The sequence below is a fragment of the Cimex lectularius genome, unplaced genomic scaffold (assembly GCF_000648675.2).
Source record: "Cimex lectularius strain Harlan isolate CLEC.00 unplaced genomic scaffold, Clec_2.1 scaffold37, whole genome shotgun sequence".
NCBI lineage: Eukaryota > Metazoa > Arthropoda > Insecta > Hemiptera > Cimicidae > Cimex > Cimex lectularius.
Genome location: NW_019392682.1, coordinates 1,749,947 through 1,777,396, shown reverse-complemented (window position 1 = coordinate 1,777,396; position 27,450 = coordinate 1,749,947). Strand labels below are relative to the sequence as shown.

Below are 27,450 nucleotides of genomic sequence, written 5' to 3'. Positions count from 1 at the left end.
GTCTGGAGTTAAATTTCAGGAGATCCTAACAGCCATAATTCTCTTATAAAATATACCAGATAGTTCCGTTTTGAGGAAAATTAATTTACAGGTTATTTTAGTTTTTAGTATTTTATTTTTTATATTTTACCATCACAATTCTTACCACACAATAATAGCAGAATTGTTACAAATTGAGATAAAAATCTCAAATCACTCTTTTACAATAACATGCATAACATGAGAAATGAAGGACCAGCCTTTTCTCTCATCTTAATGCATTACTTACTATTTAATCAGCACTTGCTCTTACAAGTTTAATTAACAAATAAAAGTAAAGTTGAATAGCATTATAAAATAGCACATAAATTAAATAGCAGGGAGTTCAGCCCCCTTGATAAAATTACAATAGTCATGTTGAAAAGTTAACAAAAAATAATAGAAAAGCTGACTGGACAAAATAAAAAATATGACTTAGAAAATTGACGAAGCTATACTTAAAAAGAGGCGACTGATGTAGGAAACAAGTCTTAATGATCACCACCAGAATGGTGGTTTATAATAAAATATACGATTCATGTGCCCCTTCATAAAGTACCAACATCTTAATTGAAAAGCTTACAAAAAATATTAATGACAAATAAAAATCAAATTAAAAAATAATATTAACTGAAGGACGTTAATGTTTTTGAGGCATCTTATTTGTTATGGTCCGCATTAAACTATGAACACAAATACGTCATATGGGGTATGCACAATGAAGGTCGATGTTCTCCATCTTCACTGCTCTTCCTCCAGTACCCTATCAGACTAAGAGAATATTTATATATTCAAAATTAGGGACAAAGTGAATTTAAAAGAATGAAAAACACTCGGTTACTTTGTCAATTTTCAAAGATCTCCACTTCATCAATATTTTGAAACTCTTTCTATGATTTACACTTTACTTGTAATATTTACGAGTATGGTTTAGTTGAATGGATGAAACCTACCATCCATCGATTCCACATTACAATTCTAACTTATTGTTATCCAAGCCAATTGAATATGAGTTATATGTAACTTACACGAGTCTATCTCACTTGAGCTAGGTTTACAAATAATTTTGTGTTCTATTACATTTAAAAATTAAATTACAGTTGTTCACTCTATTAAGCTAAACTAGTAAATTCATTATGTTCTTTGCCACCATGTAAATCATTAGGCATAGTCAAAAAAGTCCTGATGAATGGATATATTCTTCCAAAGCTTCAAAGGAAATGTGTTTTTATTTTTTTCAAATTTACTTTCATTTTCAATGATTGATGATATCAATCCCATCAGGATAAGCAGATATTCTCTTTTTCCCTCAAACCCTACAAGTCTGTTATTTTCCTGTTGGGACAGAAAGAGCATTTTTGTCTTCGCAATCTCACAAATATAATTACTACAGAAATAATAATTTAATTATATAACTAAATTATCAACACAAATTTAATACGAATTGTGCTGAAATTAATCGTGCATAAATAAACTTTATATTCAAAACAAATTGGAGTGAGTGAACCAAGAACTAATAATATACCTCCATTTAGATGTTCCATAAAAAATACATTAATAGATAACAATATTTAAAGCTCTTTTGTTTCATATATATTTATTTTTAGACAGTTACTTACGTATGTCAACTGTGTAATTTTGACAAATATTTAGCCATTTATATTTATGTAAATCACATCAATAGAGTAAATAATATTAAGTGTTAATTAATATACAAAAAATACATTAAAAACAAGAAAAACTAAAGAAAGGTGTAAAAATATATATCACAATTGCAAATAAATGTCAAGATTTAAAATGGCGCGGTTGCTGTAACAAGAAAAATATTTTAAGGCTTTGAATAATTACTTTGTTTAGTTTTTGGTAAAAATTCTAATTTGTAAGCCACTTGCTTACATTACACTACGATAACAATATAAAAATTATTTTACACAGGTACCCAATCATCAGTTGACCACAAAATTGGATAAGTGTGTTGGATGTCAATGTTACCAGGAACCTCTTTGTACCTGAAGCAAACATAATTTAATGTTATATTTAACATATTAATCCATTTATATTTTAGTGATCTAATTGACCAAGTTAATTTTTTTCAATTAATTATTATTTTTATGTAAGGTCTTGGTTGAGATTAAAAAGTCAGTGTCATGAGCAGGATTCGAACCCACGACCTTCAGCTAAATACGCCGCTTCTCTACCATTTAAGCTATCGTGACTTCGATCCTCTTGGACACCTCCATCAACCTACAACCGTTTGAATTTTCCCTCTTTTTGCCATTTTCAATGTCGTGTAATCAGGATTCAATTCTCAGCGACTTATGAAGTTGCCATGTTAACACAATCGTCAGAGCCATCGTTCTAGAACGATGCACTAAACCCTTCCCCATATATGTAGAACAACACACCTCTACTAGACAATCCCTGCTTTCGAAACATGTAGAGTGTTGGGGGTACTTTTGAAATTAAACTGGTGTGGGAGGCCAATATTTCTTTTAATTAACTTATCTTTTTATGTAATGTTTTTGACCCTAAACATCAATACAAGGAACGACATTCGCTTCCAACTTCAATGTCTGTTTATACAGCAGAACTAATTGCGATAGATAGCGCTCTCGATTACATACGAAAATTGGGTGATTCTAAATTTTGTATCCTCACAGACTGTCGAACCATTGTAGAAAGGATAAATAACATTACCCCAGAATATAAATGCAGAAACTATATTTTTGCCCAAATCTGTAGGAAAATGCTTGAGACAAAAATCATGGGAAAAAGGGTGGCATTGTGTTGGGTGAAAGGGCATGCAGGCTTATGGCAAAATGAAACGGTGGACGCACTTGCAAAGGAGGCTGCAACATCAGGTCCAACCCTTGACATTAAAATTCCTAAAGATGACGGGAAAAACTTTTTGGAAAAGTTTTGTAGAAATCTGTGGCAAGAAAAATACAACGCATCAAATGTTGGCAATTATTACAGGTCACTGTTCCCTGAGCTCAAGAAAAAACCATGGTTTTCGGAAGGCGATAGCCCAGAAGGAATGTCAAAGGAGTTCTATTCTACTATTTTTAGACTGAAGACAAATCATGGCCTATGGGGTAGCTACAAGAAGAGAATCGGTTTGGCATCGTCTCCGAACTGTCCCACTTGCGATTGCCCTTCAAATCCTTCCCACATAATTTTTGAATGTCCAGAATATGAAAATGAAAGAGACAAACTGCTAAAAAATCTGAGCAAAGTCCCAAACATTTCAAAACCAATAAACTTAGAATCTATCCTAATAAGCAACAATCCATCAGCTTTCAACATAATCTATGGATTTCTAAAGTCGATAAACGTTTCTTTTTGATTATCTTCAAGCATGAAAATTTAGAAGATGAGAAGATGATGGAGCTGAATGAGAGGTGCGGGCGCGCGGCGGGGACCTGGCCCTTGTCAGCCGATCATGCTCGACAGTAAAATGAAAATAGAAAACTTCATGGGTCATATGCCAGCGTAAACAAAAAAAAAAACAATGTAATGTTTTTGGTCAAAGTGAAAGTGGCACTAACTTTTTCATTTCAACCAAAAACCTTAAAAAGATTAATTATTAAGACTGTTTTTCGATTTGACCTTTCAGAAATTTTTTACAATTTTTTGGAGAAAAAAAAATTAATCAAATTTTTCCCGTATCTCGTAAGTGTTTTTACAAAACAGTACTGTAAAGAATGGGCTAATGAATTGTTTTAATTATTACCTGGTGATAAGAGATCTATAGCCACGTCCGAATGTCGCTATCGTCGGTGGTTTACTAGCTGGAAGTGCTACGATAGCATTCAGTTCTCCTTCGTATGGCCTGAATACAGTTATTGGCCGCAATGACCATGTCTCAGCAACCACCATGCATCCCCAGGTTGTACCAATGTACAACTCTTTGTTGACGACACACAAACTTGTTACCTAGACAATTAACAAATCGGTGTTGAGATTATACAAAAATCTTTTTTATTCACTATGAAACTCAATAATAATCACCTGACATCTTCCTGGACTTAAGTGTTCATCAATACTAATAGATTTCAAGCTTTCGGAACATGGTACAAGCTTGGAACAGTCAAGTTTATGTAAAATTGCTTTAGCTGCAACATCCCACTGGTACACCACACAACCTAAAATAAATTACTTCATTGTTAATACAAGAACTATTAAAAAAAAGAAACTAAGACTAATATAAAAATAAATATGTAACCTGGATAAACATAAGTCCAGACAAATTTTTGATGCTCTTCCGAGCATGAAACCAACTGTACAACATCAACATTTGCTATTAGAGGGTCATAATGATTTAAATTTTCACAGTTTGTCACAACGCTTTCTTCAAGTGTGTACACAGAAATCGCCCCATTTCCTTCCCCGCACCATAATTCACAAATCCTTAAAAACAAATGAATGGATATATGCCGATTTAAAAAATTTGTATTTAATTACTTGTGATTCAAAGAAAACACAGCTGTCATGTCATGAAGTAATGACGCTGAGCCTAGTTCTGTCAAAACAAAGCTTCCTTCGGCCATACAGGACATTTTAGGAGATGAGTCTGTAACTAGGAATATTCGTCCACAACTGAGGGCAACTGCGACCCTTCCCAACGGCTCTAACCAGAGAAGACGTAAAACCGGGCTCTTGTCGTCACCTTCCACCATGCTATACCACCATACCAGTTTCATTTCATGCACCCTTGAAAAAAATTCAAATTTTTAAAATTCTGTTTAAAATCTTTACAGATAAAATCTTACGAATATGCATGGATATGAGAGGCGTCATCTCCAATCCATATGTTATCTTTTACAATGCACAGCGCAGTCGGGGTCGCGATTGCATTCTGATTCCCGCGGCGTGGTGTATGAACGGAGAGAGGTGCAAGTTCAGAGTACTGAAGCCAATTTTGATCACTCGATAATAACTGGTAAATTTTTGAATTGGTGCAACCAAGCCAAACACTATGACAATTGTATTCTGAAAGTTTTCAAAACATTTTTTAAAAAAGTTATTTCAGGCTTATAGTTGGATTCAGGCTTCAATTGGAAAAAAATCAACCGACCTGAATTGTTAAATATTTGATTTGATGCAGTTGTCAGAATGGAAGAGCTATGGTTTAGAGAGATCACATCGTACAAGTGAGTAAACTCTGGAGCAGAAGATATGCTGACGATCTGAGAAGCAGTGGGGCGGTCACAGGGCTGGTGTGACCAACAAAGCACCATGAGGTCCAAGATACAACTTGGCCAGTGGGTTTCCTATAAACATCAAATATTTATATCTAAAAATGTATTTAATTAAAGCATGCTTACCCGTTGCGTAAGATTAGGACGTCCTCCTTCAAGTATGCATTCTTTCACAGATTCGTGATTTTCAAATGGTTGATGAAGGGTAACAAGCTCATAAATAAACATACCAAATGAAAAACAATCAACCTAAAAGTCACAACAAATTTATTACAATATTCATAACACAGTAAAATAAATATTACTTTTTCTGTATACTCTTCTTCGCCATTGTATTTCATTATTTCTGGTGCCATAAACCCTTCAGTACCGCCAAATCCTTTGGTACCAGAAGGAAGGGTCAACCTGCTTATGCCTTAAAAAATATTTACGAAATAAAAATAAATAAATTTGTGTGTAATGTAATGCAGATAGAGTATAAAGCTTTAAGTCCATGCATTTTTAATAATGAATTGCAAACAAAAATATATATTAATCATTAATTAATGTTCACTAATTATTTATTTACAAATTGTATTTATAGTTTGGCCGTTTACAGTGATTTTGACCTGCTTATACTCAGTTTTGGTCTGTCAGAGGTGTTTTCAGCTTTTGACAACTTATAACAGACCAATGGGCAAAAATAGGCAAACCAAAATGATCAGAATTAATAAAACTACAGGTTCATCATATGCAGACCCAAATAGAAAATTTAACAATTGTATTTGTAAAGAAAAGAATAACATGAAAGACAATAACAATTAAATAAAATAATGTATGTATTATTTATGGGTCAACGAAGGACAATTTTTTTTCCGCATCTTTGTCACTGACTCTCTTGCATTTTATCTCCAGTTTTCTTAGCTTGCTAACATCTCAAAGGTACCTCACGTTGTAAAATTGTCATTAAGAGAAGAAAAAAAAAAGAAGAGGTTTATGCTTTCCACCTTCCCTAGAAACACCGCTAGCGATGGGAGCCCTGCATCCTGGCTGAAACACCTAGACAGTGCTTAGAGAAACCCCCTGCAATGCCCCGAGGTTGAGCTGACAGATAACGCCCCTGAAAACACACCACGGTCTCCCAGCGAGAAAGCCGGAAGCTCACATCTGGCATCGTGGCACTGAATATTTTAACGCTGCCAACAACTTGTCACAACACAAGTATGGTTACTATTCACTACCCCAGAGTACTCCATATTTCTCGGGGCTGGTTTATACCCTCCATTCACGCTAATAAATTCACTCTCCAGACAACACACTGTCTCCCCAGATTACTCCATATTCCTCAGGGTATGGGATAATCCCCTCATTCACACTAATAATTTACATATACACCAGCCCGTAACACATAAACTACATAAATTTAAAAACTCTTATAGAAATACTGAAACATTGATCCGGCCTGATGCCATGTTGGCGACGCATAGATTATCAGAGACGCCATAGCTCATCCTTGCAGGCTTCTAGAATTCAATCTTTTGGTACCTCTTGACCAGCAAGTGCCCATGTGTAAGATGTGTAAGCCTAGTTTGGCCTATGTGTAACCTGGTAAGTACAGCCCTTTCCCTTCATGACCTGACCTCAGTGGACTCGGGATCAATGCCAGGTTTTAACCATTATAATTTGATTGCCAGCAATTTTCCCATTGTTCTTTTACATTATTTTTCATAGACAGAAGGAGGTCCGTAAAACAATAAAACTTCAAATTAATGTGATGTTTAAATAAATTGAATCAAAATAACATTTATATTTGAAAATTTTCTTTTATGTTTTAGGACTTTTTTTAAGGATTTATATAGAGTTTTCTATTAATAACTAGAAATAACTATTATTAATATTTCCTTGAATTATATTATTATTAACATATGTATAAATATGTTTATTAATAGAATAAATAATGTAAATCTTATTTAAAAAAATCTTTTACAATTTTTTTTTAAATGGCACACATTACCAAATGTTGAAAAATCCACTACAAACCACCTAACAACAAGGTCTAAAAATAAAAGAAAATTTTCAAATATAAAAAGAGAAAAAAACAACAACAATGAAAAAATAATAATAAAAATATTTATCAACTATCATAAACTTATTAACATATAAACGTATTATTTAAAAATGGGTGAGGAATTACCGTAATCAGCTAGTTTTATATGAGCAGGAACTTCTGAGTGGTCTTGAAATGGGGCAGGAAGTGCCCAGACTAAAACATTTTCAGACTTAAGATCTCTATAAATGATATGCTGTTGATGTAGATATTCTAATGCTTTGGCAACCTGGAAAAAAACAAATAAACACAGAATAATTAAATTTACAAACTAAATGAATCATCAACATTTATTTTCATATTTTTAATACTCTGAATAATGACTGAGACATACTTGTAAAATTATTCCTTGAACAGTTATTGGATGTAATGTAGCAGCACAACGTCGAAAACTGCGTAAACTAGTGTGTAGTGCGCCTTGTGGTGCTAACCCTAAATTAATTTGTTTTTTATATTAAATTTTATTTTGGATAATAAATATAAAAAATATACCCAGTATTAAACAAAGAGGGTCCAGGCAAATCCCAATCAATGGAACAATATTAGGATGTCTGACAGTTAGTAGAATCCCCAATTCCTGCCTTGCTGTGGAATAAGCCTTGCTTGCATGCTGGATTGGGTCTCGTTCCCATTTTACTTGTGCATTCTAAATTAAAAAAAAAAAATTGTAAAAACTTTCATTTTTATTTTGTAGGCCTTTTCATTGATAGGTTCTAAGCGAAATTACAGTCTTCTGAGATTTCAGTATCCTGAGCCATTCTCAGGAAACTATTTTTCTTTTTAAAATTATATAAACATTTAAAAAAATTTAAATAGTTACAATCTAATGTTTAAAATTTAAATTTTAGTGGCAGTGCGCATTGGAGAAGGAGAACGATATGTCGGTGGAGAGTTTTAAAATCCGACCTTCTCGTTTTGCCTTCCGTCTGGAATGAGCCTTGCTATCTTTTGCATTTATATGTTTATTTTTGACTCTGCACTTTTTTTGAGTGTTTTGTTGACTAATAAGACATTTTTTTATTCTATCATTGTATTTTTTTATCATTTTGATGTGCATGTGCCTGCAAGTTGAAAATAGTTTTTATCAAATTATAAGTGTTTTTGTTCAGATGCTATTTTTTAACTGTTCGAAGAAAAAGCCACTCTGAAAATCCTGGATCCTTGAATGATATTTGTATATTGTCAGAAAGGCCCATTTTTCTCTGTTTCTTTAAAATACCCCATCCTTTTGATTGATTTTTTTTTTTTTTAACTATTTTACGCAAACCGTTATAAATTAATTTTTTTATATGACACCATTATTAGCCTTTTTTACTATTATAAACAAAAGTTTAAAACAATGCCAAAATGTAAAAAAACCGTAACTTTATAATTAGAACCGTGGTTCAATAAGTGGTTGAAGTAGTCAGGTTAAATGCATTTCAGAAAAACACCTTTTTCATTCAGCTTTCCCCCCCCCAAGGGTTCACAACTGCAGAGGTCATATCAACTCCCAGGGTGCCAGTGTTTTTGGAAAAAAAAGCCCATTTATATGTATGTCAGGTTAGATTGCAGGGCCGCTGGATTTGAACCTTGACCTTTACAGTGATAAGCGCTGTGTCAACGCCTAAACTGTTGCATCCACTGAAGTGTTATTCCTGTAGGGTCAGGAATACTTATCAATACTGTAGTGTCAGGAAAATAAACTCAACAAACATGACACTACAGGAATATCATTACACTTTATGCCTTGAAGATGACCCGAATAAAGGTCGAAACTTCAGCAATTACATGAAAATGGCATTTTTCTGAAATACATTTAACCTTTAACCTCACTACTTCAACCACTTTATGTAGAACCAACCACCTTCAACACAAAGGCCTAAAAGCAAAAAGTAAAAATAAATTTTTTATCCATAAAAAGAAAACTAAGGATAACCAAAATGAAGAAAACAAGAATAAAATCTGGCTGAATCTTAAATCACCTTATAAGCTATCACAGCAGAATTAGATGCGCCTGAAGGTGGTGGGACAGGCTGGATCGCTTTAATCGCAACTGATAATTTTGTACCAGTTGTTTTCAACATACATGTACCCTGGAAAACAAAACCAAATGCTCCTCTTCCGAGAAGTTTACCCCGACTAACCGTACTGCTGTTTATCAAGTTTGCCTCTCCAACATCCAAGAACAACTGAAAAAGCAAATAAAACTATAAATACACCTAATAAACATTATGGTATTAAGAATATTACAGTATCTGGTGCCACGTGTGCTAGGGAAATTTCACCATGTACAGGACAGCGAATATTCTTTTTTTCAATCGCCGCTAATATGCATTCTTCAACCATCCAACTATATTGAAAGTTTTTCATCGGGGTCGGTATAGTTAATCCTTCTTCTGATGCTACTCGGCTGTATTTGTTTAATTGTTGTTAATAATTTAAAATTTAAAAAAAACTTTTAAACTTTGTTTTTACCTTGAAGAAGGACTATCAGCAACTCCACTGTCACGGTCAGAACTTTCATTGGAAACTCTAATAACTATTCCTTCTTCTGGACTGTTCGCATGCTGAAATAATCATATAGAAATTATTTTGAACAGATTATTTACCTAATTTAGTTTACCTTTTGATTATCTAAGTTATTCTGCCCGACATTAGAAATACACGTAGGGCACGGTACGATTCTTGTTACTAGAAGTTTTCCTTCAGACGTATGTACAAAACGAGTTCCTAATATTAATATTAAACAAAATATGTACGAATTAAATAAAGTAATAAGCAAATGTTCAAATTTTAAACACGAAGTTACCTAAAGTTGGGTACCAATCTTCTAGCAAGATATCAATATGATCTGTTGCAAGGGCGAGCAAATGTGCTGCTTTTTGAGGTGAAGGCTCAAGAACGATTGCTTGATATCCAATAACAGAGTCAGAACCTTGTTCCATAACAGGTTGTTTAATAACTAAAGTGTCCAAAGGAAGGTACAGCTCTAATAATGAGACATTTTGGAAATTAACATCTGTCCAAGACCCTTCTTGTTTTAATTGCAACCTTTAAAAAAATATATAATTGTTTAAAAAAAACATTGAAACAAATATTCAAAACTTTTTACCTTAAGCTTTGATAATCAATTGGGTTGTTGTTGGTATGAATAATTTCTTTCATTGAAAAAAGTACCGTGTGAGCGTATCTTAACTCCATGCCAGTCTGCCATAGAGACCATTCTGCTCGTACGTCTAAAAGTTTGGCTAATCTTACATCTTGTGATACCTACAAATAAAGACAAAGGTAAAACAAACAAAACATAAGTGTGTTAGACAGGAGATTTTAATCAAGATTTTTTTTTTCATTATCAACATGTTCGTCAGTATTAAAATTGGTCTTGTTTAAGACTGGACACATATGTCTATTCTGATGTTTTGATGTCAGATAGGAACTTCGAATCAGTTGATGCTGGAACAACACTATGGAAGTATGCATACAGCCTATATATAAACATTGCTCTTGGCTTGACAGAATTTTATGCTTTAGTCTCTGGATAGATTAGAATAATTTAAAAAAAAAAGGTTTAACAATTTGCCAGAACCTATTGTAAGATTGCATCTTGAGACCGACACACTTAAAGCAGGGAACACACTTACTCGACACAACGCGACGTGACCTGACACCGTTTTGAGAGGGTGTGCACATCTGTTCGACGTCAAGCGCACGCCATGTACAGTCACACAGCGTGTATCACAATTGCAATGCCTCTTTTGCTCTTAATACATTATTTTGAGCAAAATATTGTAATAAAATGTTAGATACATTTTATGAGCAAGTGTAATAAATTTTTAATTAAATTTGATTCTTTTAAAAAAAGTTGTTCCTGTGTTTTGATAAATTTTCTGCCTAATTTTATATTTTATTAGGTTTCATGGTCTGCTTGACCAAATAAATTCTTTTCAATTAATTAAAGTTTTGGTTGAGATAAAAAAAGGCAGTGTCACAAGCGGGATTTCTACCTAATCATCATAATTAAATAATTTTTATAAAAACTCGTGAATTTTTGATCTAATTTAATTTGGTTTACACTTAAATAAATATGTTGTAATTAAAATAACGACAAAATTACAAATACATAGTTTGAAATAAACTACAAAAAATGAGTGTCCGGTTCTGACGTTACTCGATGAAAATGGTGTAATTTTTTGAGCAAAACCATGTAACAAATACTTGGTGTACTTTTTGATCAAAAGCTCAAGTTTAAAGAACATATTTCTTCAATAAAAAATAGATCTATGAAGATGCTAGGTTTCATCATCCGGAACACCTATGAATTTAAAAAACCTCTATGTTTTGTCCATCTTTATAAAGCTTTTGTACAACCCATACTAGAATATGCTACACCTGTTTGGAACCCATTCTATCTAAATTATCAAAAAAATCTTCAATCTGTACAAAACAAATTTTTAAAAAAACTTTCCTACAAACTCAATCTTCCTCTGAATTCTTCCTACCCTGGAATCCGCTCTGAATTTAAACTTTTCGAACTGGCACTAAGAAGGGATTACTTTGATATTGTTTTTGTATTTAAATTATTAAACAATCTCATTGATAGTCCTCTCCTCTCTCAACTGCAGCTACATGTCCCTTCGCACTCTCTTAAAACCTATAAATTATTTTATATTGAATTCCAAAGCTCTAACTACATGCTCTCTTCTCCTCTACACAGAATGATTATCAAGAGTAACAACATCTGCAATAGCATTGACTTCTTCAATAGTTCTGTGCAATCTGTGAAAAACCATATCCTACAACCTTAGTTGAATGCTTTTATATTTCATACTGTACAAAATTATTACAATTTACTGGTTCAACTAATTCTCGCACTCTAGTCTTATTATATATTTACAAAGAGCATTATTTTCATTAAATATGTACCTAATTATTGTAGTTTCAATTGTCTTTCAGCTTTATTTTGTTTCCTCTGCCTTATTTGGTTAGTAATTATGTCTTTCATTTTTGTTGTTCAATTTTTACTCTTTAATTGTATTTTTATATTTATCATTTATATTTATATGTATATACGTCCTTATTCTTTTTATATATATTATTTGTATTTTTACATATATTATTTATATTTTTTGTTATTGTAAAATGTCTTTTTTTATAGTGGATTTCGATCCATAAATAAGTAAATAAATAAATTGTTAGTTCAATTTTATGAGCAAAACAATGAAATAAATTGTTAGTTCAATTTTATGAGCAAAACCGTGTAATAAATTGTTAGTTCAATTTTATGAGCAAAACTGTAATAAATTGTTCGTTAAATTCATTCTATCAATAAATGACATTCCGGTGTTTTGATAAATTTTCTGCCAAACCATTAAAATTAATTTTTTTTTAAATAATAACTAATGAATTTTTGATCTCGATTAATTTGGTGTATATCAAAATAAGTATGTTGTAATTAATATAATGATAATAATACATATAGTTTGAAATAAAAATATGAGTGTCTGGTTCTTTGTCTTGACTGTACTTGATGCTGTTGCATCAGGACAGCATAAATGTTGTTCCCACTTTACAATCTTCAGTGGTAAGTCTGTGAGCTATTTGATCAGTTATGTCCTTCTTTAAGCTTTTAAAGTTGTAAAAAAAGAAAAAAAAGCATACCTCTTTTGGGACAACAAAAAATTCTCGTACAATTTGTATTATTATATCATCAGCAAGGAGACGTGTAATAATTCTTGACCAAAACCCAGAAGGAACATACGATAAAAGAAGCAGTCTTCTTATTGCTACATCTGGATCGTTACGGGATGTAAGCTCATTCTCTGAAAAATCATTTATTACACATATTTCTTAAATATGATATTTCATCAAAGCCCTGGTGTTACCTCGTTGAGATTCTTCAGAATTGTTTAAATTTGCGTAGGTATTTAAGTTTGCTTTTTTGTTTCTTACTGCCCATGCCCTCGATCTCACAGGGATCTTGTTTTAACAAAGAACAATTAATATACACACTTGTCAAATACCGAGGAAGATTAGTTACTTTTACTCTAACTGAGGGAGTGTAAATGTCATCCTCAGTAGGCAACAGGCTTGGAATAAGAAGTGTTCTGTTGTCCCAAGTAAGAGCGACCTCGAATTTATTGAGTAAATGTACAATGTAGCCTTTTGTATCGACATCGCCAAGATTGGAAGACTTGAATACATGTTTTAAGTCGTCCAGTCTCATTACACCTAATATTAAAAACAATTTAATTTCACTTTAAGAAGAAATCAAATCAAATCTTACCGTTTCTTGCAAAAGGATTTATTTCACGTATAGTGACCACGTGGGCAAGCATATCACAAAGCCATTGAGGATCAAGAAAGTATAAATCTTTTAATGTTGAGTCTTCGTAGTGCAGTAAAACACCTACAAAATTTGCATATTAGCAATTTTCAGATAACCTCTACATAAAAAATTGATATAAAGTAAAACATTAGCAGTTATTCACTTCTAAAAAGAAGTTATAATTTTTGTACTCATAATTTTATTATCTTTGATCATCCTGGTCTGATATATTAGTCAAGTTTCAACATTTGAACATTTTTAGTGTTTGGTCATCGGGGTGTTATTTTGACATTTTATCTGGATGAAAGTAATCTGACAAACAAAACCAACAAAAATGAACTAGGAAGAAATAAACCATTATGAAAGAGAAGGTATAAATTTTAAATTGTTTGTTAATTTATAAATTTATACATTTTTATTATACAATGTAATAAATCAAAATTTGGATTTTTTTACCATTTTCATGTAAAAATAAAGTTGCTTGATGTAGTTCCGAAGTGTCTCTAAGGTTGGTATGGTAACTTGCGACTATACTTCTGTACTGCTCACTCGTGAGCACTGGATCTTGCTTCATCTGCCTTCTTTCGGAGACAATCTGTGCAATCACGTCCTCAAGAATCAAATAACTCGCAGGCACACATTGTTGAAGCAGAAGAGTTTTACTGCCTGTAAATAATTTTTTTTTTAAATCTCGAATTACAGGGATTTATTTTTGTTTTAAACCTGCTGTACGTAGACTGAAGACAGTATCGTAAATCAGATTGCACAAGATCCTTATATTATGTCTTGTTTTACAGCTGACTTCAATTGTGTCTATCACTCTCGGAAGGCCACATTTCTCAGCGTCGACAACGTTTATGAACCTTTGGAAATTTAGATTAGATGAACATTAATTATAAACAAGGCACTTTGTTCACCTGTCTCTTATCAATTGCTGTAGATCTTCTGCCCTAGATAGTGGGTAATTTTCCTGCATCATGTCGTAATGCGTACCAACTATGAGAACTGGTGAATTGGGAGCTCTAGCCTAATAGGAACAGATAGGTGTTCAATAAAAACATAAGATTAGTTGTGAAAAAAATTAATTCCCTAATCACCCTGACAAACTATTTATTATACAAGATTTAGACAGTAGTGTTTAGACTTTTCACCATGTTTAGGAAAAGTCTGTATTTTTTTAACCTGCGTTTTTAAATATAAATTCCAGAATAGAGAAAAAAAAGTGGACACCCACTAAAGATGGCGATTTGCTGAAACACATATAACTAAAGTATAGCAAAAAGCAGCTCGATCAATCAAGATAAAATTATCAAACCACACCAACTATTAATTTTGTTATATACCTGTATGTTAACCAGCCATTGTAAAATTTCAGAAATTCCTTTCTGTCCATCAGGAATTTTCCAAACGACTAGATACAAGCTTCTTTTGGATAGGAAATATTGATGTGTTGCATAATATTCGCGTTGTCCTCCAAAATCCCACGTTCTAAAAATAAAATATTAAATTTTTTTATTGTTTCAAGTCAATCATAATGATCACCATTACCTAAATGTTACAGGCCCATAAGAAGACTGTCCTCGGATTTTTTTCTCATAAGTCCAATCACCGATATCCACACCAACGGTTGACAAATTAGTACCTTTACTGTTTTTTATGTTTATACTTTTATTTCCCATGCGTTTAGCCCAATGCTGAATAAAATTTAAAATATAAGATAATAGAGGAATAATATTGATTTATGTTTAAACAAAATGTACCTCCACTGGTTTTTTCTTGTGACCCTCGCTTCTCAGTTGTTCCAAAAGTGACGTTTTTCCAATCCCTTGTACTCCAACTATCATTAATTTCATCCGAGCATAAGGCTTAGCATCTTCCAAAACACTCTTGAGGTAGCCAATTATGTCCATTGTCTTGTACTTTTTACTGTCGATCATAGATTTCAAAGGCTCTTGTAGATTACATCCTTTAACGTTTAAATTCCACAGCCTCGAGAGTAAACCCATTTGTGGTGGTAAGTCATTTATTTCTAGAAAATTAAAAAAAAAAAAAATCAGCAAAAGAAATTTTGCCAAATTGATTTTCAAACTTACCAGCATTGCCGCTAACATTTAAAACAGACAAACTTCCCAGTTCATGGATAATTGGAGGTATTTCTTTCAAATTGTTGTTACTTAAGTCTAACATGCTCAAAGCTGGGAACATCAATTTTGATTTTGAACTAGTCGCAGATCCAAGGAGATCCTTGAATTAAACGTGAAAATGTTAAAATGGTAAAATCAGCGAGAAAATAAATGATAAAATACCCATTCAGAATCGTGATCTTCGCTGTCAGTTGAAGATAACCCGTCATCATCTGTAGTTAGTTGGATCCTTTGGATGGCGTTATCTGCTAAAATAAGAGTACGGAGGTTGTCCAGCCTCAGATGCCTTCTATGACTGCAGACACAATTTAATATCGTGCTACGAAATGAACGCGGTCTGCCTGTAATTTATACAAATGTTTAAAAATTAAACATTTGGTCAAAATATGTACCATACCTGTGACCATCTTGTTTGGTTTATTAGTCTGATTTGGTGCGTAACACGTAATGACAGCTTGTTCCATTGGATCCAAACAGTCAATTTGCGGAAGAGACATCCAACAGCAAATCTGATTACCACTGAGTTCCAATTGCTTAATTGTAGAAGGATATGATGTTATATGACTCATAGTGCGAAGCCTAAAAAAAAACAAAAACATTATTATTATTGTTTACACAACTAAAAACAAACAAGTTACCGATTATATGATAAATTAAGTCTTGTCAAATTAACAGCAAGACAAGCCAAAATAGGAGGAACAGATGCAAACTGATTGTGTGCCAAATTCAAAGTCTGAATTTGACAGTACTGGGAATCTGCTTCTTCATCGTTAGTAACACAGTGCTCAGTTACTTCAACATTTTTACTCCACAGATTATTGTGTTGAAGCTCGTATTGCCTAAAAATATCCATTTTTTTCAATAAGGTACTGAATTTATCTTTAAAATTATCCTTACTGTAAATATAGATCCTGATCAGGATAGTTAAGAGCGAATGGCATATCCATTGGCGTGCTCAGATCGGTATCGGCACTTTTCGAAGATTCAAAAGAACAAATGCTTGCACTCTCACTCATATCCTTAAAAAGAAAACGATTAATAACAAATAATCAATAAAATGTATAATATTTACTTCAAGCTGAAGTGAAGGTAGCTCTTTAAGTAAATTGAACGCAGCGTTGAGTTCCCTCAATTTGGGCGATTTCCACATCTGATGAGGCAAGTTTGATAACTTGTTGTTTGAACAATCTAATATTGCCAGTGAAGGGAGAGAAAAAATTTCACCAGGCAGGAAATCCAACCTATTATCCTGTTCATTAAAATAATACTGTATTAATTTTACCTTTTTTTTAAACTAATAGCACCTTTTCACCCTAAAGTTATTTTTTGTCTAAATATTTGTGTAATGTAACAATCTACCTCAATAATTGTTTTAATTTCTTTTCCAGGTACAAAAGTGCTTTGTTCAACTTTGATAGATGCACCTACGTTAACAAAGGGCATTCATATGGATTGACCAGCCATTTTAACAATACCTTAGCTACTTATACTTTCTTAACTTTGGATTATAAAATCTTAAGATTTTCCATTTTATTTTTTAGTAAATAAAACATTGAAAAAGCTTAAGAAGTTTTTATAAACTATATGAAAAATTATCCAACAAAATGTTGAGCAAAAATTTTCTTAATTTCTTTAGTATAAAAAATTTCTTTCAATATTTTTATGGCCATTATTTCATGGTGACCAACTGGTTAAAGTGTCAAACTTAAAATTTGTTATGCTAATAGTTCTAGATTCGATTCCCAGCATAGCTCATGCAATTATAATATTGTGAATAGAATAAAAAAGTTATTGTAAAGTGGTTTGACCTCTCATCCATATACCCAATGATTGTTGGATGTTAAATCTTCCTGTGTGGCAGGAATTACTTGACTTTTAATCGCCAATTATTAAACTCTCACATAATTTATATTATTTTTATGATCTAGTTAATTTGTTTTAAATGATACTACTGCAATAATAGTAATAATACTGACTTGTAAATAAAGTTCTTCAAGAACAGGTGCAGAGTAGCCTTTGTTGGATGAATGCAATTTAGACTTTGTCGTATCATCAAAATCTTCTGAAGTCGGCAACCTCTCGATTTTATTTTGTGCAATGTTTAATACTCTGTAAATGATCTCTTTTAAAAATAGTACCAAAATTTTCGTATTTCAAAGCTCACTTTAAACTCTGAAGTTGAAAAACTACCGGTGGAATCCAGACTAAAGAATTATTCGAAACGTCCAATCTCGTAATCGCGTATAAAACGATGTCTTGACTTTTTGGATTTAACTTCAATTTTGGATTTACGTGGAGAGCAGCGCTGACCTGTTTATAAAACAAGCTGTGGTAAAATCATCATCATCATAATTAAATTAGTCACTACATACCAGCCATTGGTAACGGATATAAGGTACTTGGGCAGAACCGCCATGCCAATTGATCATAACAGGAGTATTTGCCAATAGTGAAGTAAAAGTCAAGCCTTTGGTAACAGCTTCACTCATAGCACGCTTGTTTATCAAATATTCAGGGTCACTGTGGGCCTTTAAAAAAATTGGTTAACCTTAAAAACTTTTATTTCACTAACCTTGCTTTTACCCTTATTGCTAGTAGTTTAGCAGTTAAAAGATCATCCTTATTCTGAATAGCGACAGACAATGCTTTTGACTCATGATCATGCGCATTATATCTCAGTAGTAAATCAACTAAGGCGATGTTTCTAGATTTACATGCTTCTACCAAACACACGCAATCCTTAAAACAAAATTGAATAATTAATGACATTTTTAATATAAAATTATAAATAAATAAATACATTTTGAGATATTAAGTTGGGATTAGCTCCTGAAGAAAGTAACAGAGAAGTAATTTCAACATTCATGTTTCGAACAGCAACGTGCAGTGCTGTCTCTTGCTCGGTGTTACACAGTAAATCAAGGTGCCAAGGGCTGAGCATTCTTTCGTTGGTCTCGTTCCTAGAACCTAGACTCAGCCTTGTCATTAAAACTTGGATTCCGTCTGCGATTCTCCTCCTTGTTCCAAAACTCTTCTCTTCTTTTTCTTTTTCGTCTTCAACCTAGTGGTACAAGGTACATTGAATTTTTGTAGACTATTACGTGGTTCCTTTCTTAAATTTTGAGGTAGGAATTTAAAGAAAACAACATACCTTAATTCTTGTACTTTTAACTTTGAACCTTAGCATCGTTTCGACCATTTTAACATTGCCTAGCAAACAAGCAAGGTAAATAGGAGTTTGGCCGGTGACATCTTTAAAATTCACATCAAACGGCAATTCATATTCCCAGTCTCCTTGTCTACAGAATAAATCATTAAAGCAAATTGTAAATTAGGGCAAATAATTTATTTTGAATTTACTTAAAAGTTGTCATGATATTTTGTGGATATGAAAACTTCAATAGAGCCTCCATAATGTTTATATGGCCATTGATACAAGCTGCGTGCAACGGTAGCCACTTTTCCACAGTGCATTGTTGAACAAGTTCAGGGAATCTCTAATTGGACAAAAACCAACATATATACAAATTATTACCAAATAGTAACATAAAATAAGTGTAAACCTTTAAAAGCAGCTCGACAATATCTTTTTTCCCTTTGACTGTTGCAATATGCAAGGGGGAGTGTTTGGTGATTTGATGTATTCTACCATCGGCTCCATAATCCAAAAGAATTTTTACTATGTCTTTCTTGCCCAACTCACAAGCTCTGTAATGCTATTGTTATTACGACCAAGCACATAATTTATTTTTAAACAACTTCATACATGAACAGAAGAGTGTTAAGTCCATTTGGCTGAATATTGAGAACAGTCGAAACATCACCGCCCAGCTCGTTGATTAAATTCCGGACCAATCCGGCATCACCAGCAATACATGCTTCTCTTAACGCAGCATGGGTTGTCTGTCTAAGAGTCTCTTTTGCTTCTACAAACCAACCAAATAATTAACTTACCATTAAGTATTGGTTTGTAAAATTAGTCTGTAGTGTTTTTCAATAAGTCGATTTTATCTCTCTTGTATTTTGAAGCAAGTTTATTTACCCATTATTGTTTACACACTGAAAATGGATTAGTTAAGAGGTTTTTATTTGAGTTTCATTCAAAATCTCATATTTTTACAAGATATGGGCTAATTTAAAATGGAGGAAACAATATTGCATTTAATGTTTTTTTATTAAGGAAAAGTGTAGCGAACTGCTAGGAAAATTTGTGATGTGTACGGTGAAGATGTTTTAAGAGAAAGCACCGTCCATAAGAGGTTTGCTTGGCTTAAAAGTGGAAATTTTGATTTGGAAGACGCGAAGAGCTCTGGTCGTCCAAATTCAAACTTTTGTCCTAAATGACCAAGATATCACAGTCCTGTCCTACAAAAGGGCTTAATGTCCAACCGCCCATTGGTTGTCCCAGATGAAGGGTCAAATCAATTTTATAATAAATTTTTCATACTATAATCAATTAAAACCCATAGACACTCCCGTGATTAGAACCATCAACTGTTAATGTGGCAAATACGAGTCATACACCCTAATCACTCAGCCACTGAGGACCCATCAAGGTCTTCACACACTCATACAAGCTCTTCAACCTGTGAGCAGTTTTGTTTGTCAGCTGGGTTTGTCAGAGTGATGAGTTCCTCACACGTTGACTGAAAATAATTTATTTGGCAATATCTCCCTTCTAAAATGTGATGTATTGATTCATCATCCATTTCAAAAGATTGATATTGAGGATGAAGTGGATGCTTTACAACACTGTTCAATGGGGAAAAAACAGCAACACACCTTCAACAACTCCAAAAGTTGGATTACATTTAATGGACTGGAATGTTGTGCTTTTTTATTATGAACTTTAGCCAATTAACAAACCATTAATTGGCAAAATTTAACTACAGAATTGGAGAGATTAAAATACGCAATTAACCAAAAACAACCAAATTAGGCCAGTTACAAGGAGATTGTTTTCAACCTAGATAATCACCCCAAGTATCTTTCCATTCTTGCCAGAAATCGTTGGAGAACTACCCATCATATTCACCTGGCATTACCCCTTCAGAATTTCACTTATTCCAGACTATTATTGGGAAAAACTTAACTTTGCTTAAGGTCTCAGAAAACCTATTGATGCGTTCACGAACAAATTGGTTTGTACATTTTAGATTAAATTTGTTTTCAAGTGCCTAAAATTGTCATTGAATTTCTCATAAAAACCGCTACAGACTTATTTTATGACCTGATATTTACAACTAATCTTTAGGCAAGCTAGATCTTTAGAAGATCCTCGCATTTAGGCAATTATTATTATTACTATTTGATAATTTTAATATTCAACACAAAAGTATTGTAATTAATAGTGCAACTGAAAATAATCTTTAGTATTAAATTTGTTATTATATTCTACACGATTGAACAGTGTTTAATATGAGTTCTCATGAATAGGGTTGTGGCCAGAAAAACAAATAGTGCTTTTATACCAACGCCAAGCTTTTGAAAATATATGCCATCTTATTCAGGGCCTACAGAAATTAAATTTGTTGTTCATGAAATGAATGTGACATTAATCCATTTATTCCCCTTCATTTTTTTTTTTTAACTTTTTTGTTTACGAGAGATTTTCAATGAGGTTATTAGAACCATCAGAGTGCCAGTGTTTTTGAAAAAAAAAAAAATCCCATTTGTATGTCAGGTTCAAATCCAGGGCTGCTGGATTCAAACCCATGACCTTTTCCTTACAATGATGAGCGTCATGTCAACACCTTAACCACTGCGGCCACAGTCAATACTATTTCTCAAAAATTAGAAATATGTTTAACTACGAAAACAATTAATTAATATTTTTAGACTTGCCTTTTTAAGCATTTATTAATTCTAGATAATAAAATTCACAACAGCCAATAATTATATGTTTTTACACAACATAAGAATGAGCTGGAAATTAATCATTTAGTTGATTAATAAAAACAATATTAACTTTTTACCTTCTTCAGAAAGTACTCCATTTGTAAAGTAAGTGTATGCATCACATCCGTAATCAATAATTTTGTTATTTTTATTGTCACTCATAACAAGAGCACTTTTCTATTTGAACTTGCTTGGAATAAATTAAATGCCACTCATTATTACAGGTGGACTAAGTGATTTAACAAAGACCAACCTTGAATAAGTCCAATTTATTACATAACAAATCAATACTAATAATCCAATCATTTCATTGAAGCAAGTTTGCCTACTACAGAAATTTTATGAATGAACTTTCAATTCATTCATCCATTTTTATAAAATTATGATTAGCTGTAATTAACAATTTTCACTTTGTAAAGTTTAATTTTTTGTTTTGAAATTTTTTTTTTGTATAAAAAAAAGTTTCAAGCAAGATCAAATATAAGTAAACACTTTTATTGAAGTACCTGCAGCTTTTTTCAAAATCTTCATGCATTCTATTTGCTCAGATTTCTCGGCTAAATCAAGAGCCGTTAATCCATTGGCCTCTTTTGCCATAAGGTCAGCACCATGTTGGACTAGTAGTTGTATGTTATTAACAAATCCATGCTCTGCACAAACATGAAGTGGAGTCTAAAATAACAGATTTAATAAATCCAACAGCTCGCAATTTTTTTAAAATCGACTTTGATAATAAGGCACTCACCTTATTTTCACCCCTCGGTCCGCAGGGAATATTTGGGTCAGCTTAAATTTTTAAAAAAAATTAAATAACTAGTTTGGAAATTTTTAAAAATAAGTTTTTTTTTACCTCCCGCTTGCAGTAAAACTCTCAGGCAAGTAGAACTTTCAGTTGTTGCAGCAGCATGTAAAGGTGTCCTGCCCCAAGAATCTTGAGAGTTCATGTTGTTCAGCTGATCCCCGCGAAGAAGGTCCTCCAGCAGTTCAGCATTGTCCCATAATGCTGACTAAGAATAGAAAACAATATTATATGAAGAATATAAAACTTTTTGAAATCTGTGAGAAGGTGTAATTGATTGTCTTTGATTAATCTGTCTGCCTATTTCTTAGATGGTTAGATTATTTATTATCTACTATTATTATGATTTTGCAAAAACATTACACTTATTAGATTGCAAAAGAATAGTAAAATATCAAATTATCAAAAAATAAAGCTTCGATGAAAAATTTTCATATACTATTTTATCAGAATAGAACAGTCTGAATCAATTATTAATAAAAAAATAATTACTGTCATACAGGAAGGCTTAACATCCAATAACCTACATGTTGGGTGTCTTCTAGTCTGACAAGTATGCTGCTCTAACCACTCGGTCATCTTGGTCCTCTTACATCAATTATTATGTCAATACCAACATAAGCATTATGTATTATACCAAGACTGACTTGACATACGCTTGGGTTTTGATCCAAGTAAGATAGGCCATGAATCATAATTACTAGAAAACAGAAACCCAGTGGTCTTTTTTTTTTTCATTTATTTTTTATTTTTACATTATAGCCCAAATTTGGGCCTAATTTAGAGTAGATATATCAACCTAATTATATCATAAGTAAAAATACATCATTGGACATTTAAATAGAGGACCATGGTAGCTGAGTGGTCAGCGTGATAGATTCTTGGCTCGTAGTCCTCTCAAGAAAAAAACAAGCATCGCATAATCCGTGGCTATTAAAACATTAAAACATTCCGTGGCTATTATGCAAAGTTCATAAGGCCATAAAAAATTATATATATATATTAGTTTATTTATTATTTATTCATTTTCTGTAGTTCAAAAATTATAGACCTGAAAACTTCCAGACTCAGAAAAAATGTCAGACAGCAAAGATGTATTATTAAGAATTTAACGTAGTTGACAAGAAAATACAGCTGGTGGTCAACATGAAAAAGCTCTGTGTGTCTTATTGTGGCACATATAGAATGTTATTGTATCAGATGTTGCCTCTACAAAGAAAAAAAAATCACTTTGTACAAGTGCTTTTTTTTTTGGGGGGGGTTTACGCTGGCATATTACCCATGAAGTTTTCTATTTTCATTTTACTGTCGAGCGTGATCGGCCGACCAGGGCCAAGTCCACGCCGTGCGCCCGCACCACTCATTCAGCTCCATCATCTTCTCATCTTCTAAATTTTCATGGTTGAAGATAATCAAAAAGAAACGTTTATCGACTTTAGAAATCCATAGATTATGTTGAAAGCTGATGGATTGTTGCTTATTAGGACAGATTCTAAGTTTATTGGTTTGGAAATGTTTGGGACTTTGCTCAGATTTTTTAGCAGTTTGTCTCTTTCATTTTCATATTCTGGACATTCAAAAATTATGTGGGAAGGATTTGAAGGGCAATCGCAAGTGGGACAGTTCGGAGACGATGCCAAACCGATTCTCTTCTTGTAGCTACCCCATAGGCCATGATTTGTCTTCAGTCTAAAAATAGTAGAATAGAACTCCTTTGACATTCCTTCTGGGCTATCGCCTTCCAAAAACCATGGTTTTTTCTTGAGCTCAGGGAACAGTGACCTGTAATAATTGCTAACATTTGATGCGTTGTATTTTTCTTGCCACAGATTTCTACAAAACTTTTCCAAAAAGTTTTTCCCATCATCTTTAGGAATTTTAATGTCAAGGGTTGGACCTGATGTTGCAGCCTCCTTTGCAAGTGGATGCAAATAATAACATTATTATGAATTCAGAACTTGTACACTTTACATCAAAAATATAATTTTAGAAGTCAATGTGATAAGTGTCAAGTTCAGTTTTTTAACTACTCACAAGTTGAAAATTTCATATAAACCCCATAATAATTATAAACCAAATTGGCTCAAAATATTGCTCTAATTATTTTAACAATACTTTTCCTATTTATATTTCACTGGATAAAATGGTAAATTAAAAAAAATTTCAATTTCAGTATTCGGCTTTTGGACTTTTTGGACATTTGGACTTTTATGAAGTCATCCAGCTTATAAGCTGAAGGAATCTGAGTATGTCGAAATATAGTTGGATCTAATAATTCTGGAGATAATATAGTGTTATTCAAAATTTTTTATCAGCAGTTTACGGTGTGTATAACATGTCTGGAGTTGTCACTGCTGCTCAACAAGATGTCGCCTTTCCTCGTAGGTAGGTCTTTTGCCAATCACTACCAGAGTTTATGTACAAATAGTTGACAGCCCATTTCTGTACTGATTTTAATCTCAATGCTTCCATGCCCTGCTACTCAGATACAATAATAAATTACTCTCCTGATGCGACCTTACAAGAGATTGGTACAAAATTCTTATTATCTATACATTAGTGAAGTCAACCATCAATGCCTGATAAAGCCAAGATTATAAAAAGCATGTTTGTCATGGAAAAGCATTTTGAATTGAATGTGACTGTGAGATCAATTATGGAATCAACCTTCTCTACGATGGCTGGGCGTCCCTCAGATCAGGACTGAGAGAATGTCAGTTTGTGCATGTCAAACATTGGCATGCATCGTTTTCAAGTATTCTCAATCAGTACAGAGCCTGATTGTGATTTATGGGTACTCCTGCACTACTACTCTCGAGGCGAGTGTTTCCCCTGGTACAGTTACAACAGGTGTTCCGGTCCACAGGCCATGGTTGAATGACTATTGCAAAGAGGGGTATCGAGGCAGATATAAGCTAGCTGACCCCATCTAACATCATTTTACATAGTGGGAGGTTGAGCAAAGATGTCACTGCTTGAACGTGTGATTCCCACAAAGCAGGGAATTTCAACAACCACATAACTGAATTTGGTACAGCTTTTAAAATATTGACCCACATCTACAACACACCGTGATTTTGTAAAATTGATTGAAGTTACAATATGCCTCATCAGGCAGGCTGTACTACTTTAGTGTCTTTATGACTTTGTGTCATCTTGTTGCAGCTTTTTTGATTGGCAAGTCAATTTTGTACGACTTCTTTGAGAGAGGAGTGGATCTGCCCAGAAGTAATCAATGTCTAAATTGAGCTTTTTGTAGGGGGCTGCGCTGCTTTGAGCAAAATCTCGACCAGGTGACTAGTTTGAGTATCGTACTGTTTCAACATCACAGATTTACTCGACTTCTATGTTCTCATACTTGACGAAGGGTTGCTGTTTATAACTGCTACGTTGTTGGATAATTCTGCTTTTTGGGTTTGTTTGTCGGCCAAGATCAAACAACTTTTAATAATGTAATAACAGACTATCACTATGCTAAAATAAGAATTATATTAATTATTAAACTATGATTGATATTACAAATATTGATGACACATTAATTTTTAAAATATAATCACATAAATAAATTTTTATATATATTATTATATTATTTATATATCTGTTAATGGAATATTTCAACAATTAAGCTATTGTCATTGTTAATGATCATCATGACAATCTTACCATACTATGCTTTTTTATGTTGTTTAGCAAACTAAATTCAGTAAAATGTCAATTGTTTATGTAGTCAGTCATCATGACGACTTACCTGGTGGAGCAGCCGTTCGTTGAACTCGTCGTCATCAGGTGTCATGACATCCATTTCGTCCTGGAAAATTCTCCAGCGGCTCCAGGGACAATTTCTACGTCAACCCATCAGATTTGAATGATAACTTGGTCCCAGGAGACGACGGCTCGGTCATTTTGTTTACATTCGACTTTCAAGATAAGGCACCTGATCAGCAGCAAGGTTTACGGTAGAGCACCCCGTCCAATACTGCTCTCTGCTGATGACCATGTCAAACGTGAACCGTGAACGCAATTCGTCGTTACGCAGTTTGCCAATACTCCAAAAATCGCAAATCACTCAATTCTTCCTTTTAAACTCACTAGAACGAATACAAAAACACACCAATTTAAATGATTTTTTTGGTGTTAATTCTAGACACCTCTTTGTCCTATAGCCATATAGTGCATGTGCACCCCCACAGGCATCTAAGTGACACACAATTATTTATTTCCATAAAGGCTTTAAGCCTCTTATACAATGATGATTATGTGGAATTACCGACTTATTATTGGAATTATTGGTATATAGAGTAAGATGTCCATCAGGCTTATGACCAAAATAAAACCAGCAATCACTTGCCAAGCTTTCGGCCTTTATAAGGCCATTCTCAGGACATTGTTGCACCTTAAAAGTTTTATGTTTGGTGATTTAGTGTAGTTGTCAACAGATTTTCAGAATTGAATGGATTTTTGCATTAATTCTTCAGTAAAAAAATATGCAAACAAATATGTTTTAAATTTATTTTTTTAGAACAGAACAACTCATAAGATCAAATACATTTTCCAGCATGAACTATAGCCACATAAGGCTGAAATATTGGGTACTAAAGTAAACAAATACTAATCTCATTTAAAGAGCGAAATGCAAGCAAAAAAACTACTCATGAAAATAACACAAGAAAGAAGAAATCCTACTTAACAGAATCAAAAACTCTTAATTAATTTACATGACAGGACATGCTTTAGTAAAGAACTACTTTAAAAAATGGGACTTTCAACTGATGTCGATTATGTCTAGAAGAAACACCAGAACATATTTCATGCAATGTCCCAAATAGCTAGAAAAAGACTATAGTACTTGGCAAAACCATTCTTTAGCCAAGCAGAACTTGATACTCTACCTCTGAAAAGAATTTTCCACTTTATATAAAAAAAGAAGAAAATCTTCCAGGAAAACCCACTAGAAGAGATCGGCAATAGATGAAAATTTAAGTGCTAAAGGGTTACTA

The 27,450-nt window shown here is 33.0% G+C and overlaps 1 protein-coding gene across 1 annotated transcript; it reads right to left on the bottom strand.

Annotated features, from left to right (window-relative positions):
- Window positions 1-92: 92 nt before the first annotated feature.
- LOC106665515 (leucine-rich repeat serine/threonine-protein kinase 1) lies at window positions 93-26,427 on the bottom strand. Its single transcript, XM_014391971.2, has 47 exons — window positions 26,202-26,427; window positions 22,505-22,661; window positions 22,400-22,440; window positions 22,161-22,326; window positions 19,523-19,682; window positions 19,320-19,464; window positions 19,117-19,253; window positions 18,908-19,055; window positions 18,557-18,817; window positions 18,340-18,495; window positions 18,129-18,284; window positions 17,921-18,066; window positions 17,733-17,865; window positions 16,829-17,005; window positions 16,654-16,775; window positions 16,395-16,595; window positions 16,154-16,335; window positions 15,919-16,097; window positions 15,706-15,856; window positions 15,373-15,641; window positions 15,161-15,306; window positions 14,956-15,100; window positions 14,530-14,639; window positions 14,336-14,475; window positions 14,069-14,278; window positions 13,571-13,693; window positions 13,325-13,515; window positions 13,170-13,263; window positions 12,946-13,106; window positions 10,400-10,557; window positions 10,097-10,338; window positions 9,911-10,017; window positions 9,763-9,854; window positions 9,538-9,697; window positions 9,270-9,476; window positions 7,798-7,951; window positions 7,640-7,737; window positions 7,393-7,534; window positions 5,525-5,634; window positions 5,346-5,468; window positions 5,096-5,291; window positions 4,791-5,010; window positions 4,483-4,731; window positions 4,244-4,428; window positions 4,030-4,163; window positions 3,752-3,954; window positions 93-2,027 (listed from the first exon to the last, which is right to left on the bottom strand). Exons 1-47 carry the CDS (start codon window positions 26,253-26,255, stop codon window positions 1,946-1,948), a joined length of 7,323 nt encoding a protein of 2,440 aa, XP_014247457.1. The 5' UTR covers window positions 26,256-26,427; the 3' UTR covers window positions 93-1,945.
- Between the last annotated feature and the right edge of the window lie 1,023 nt (window positions 26,428-27,450).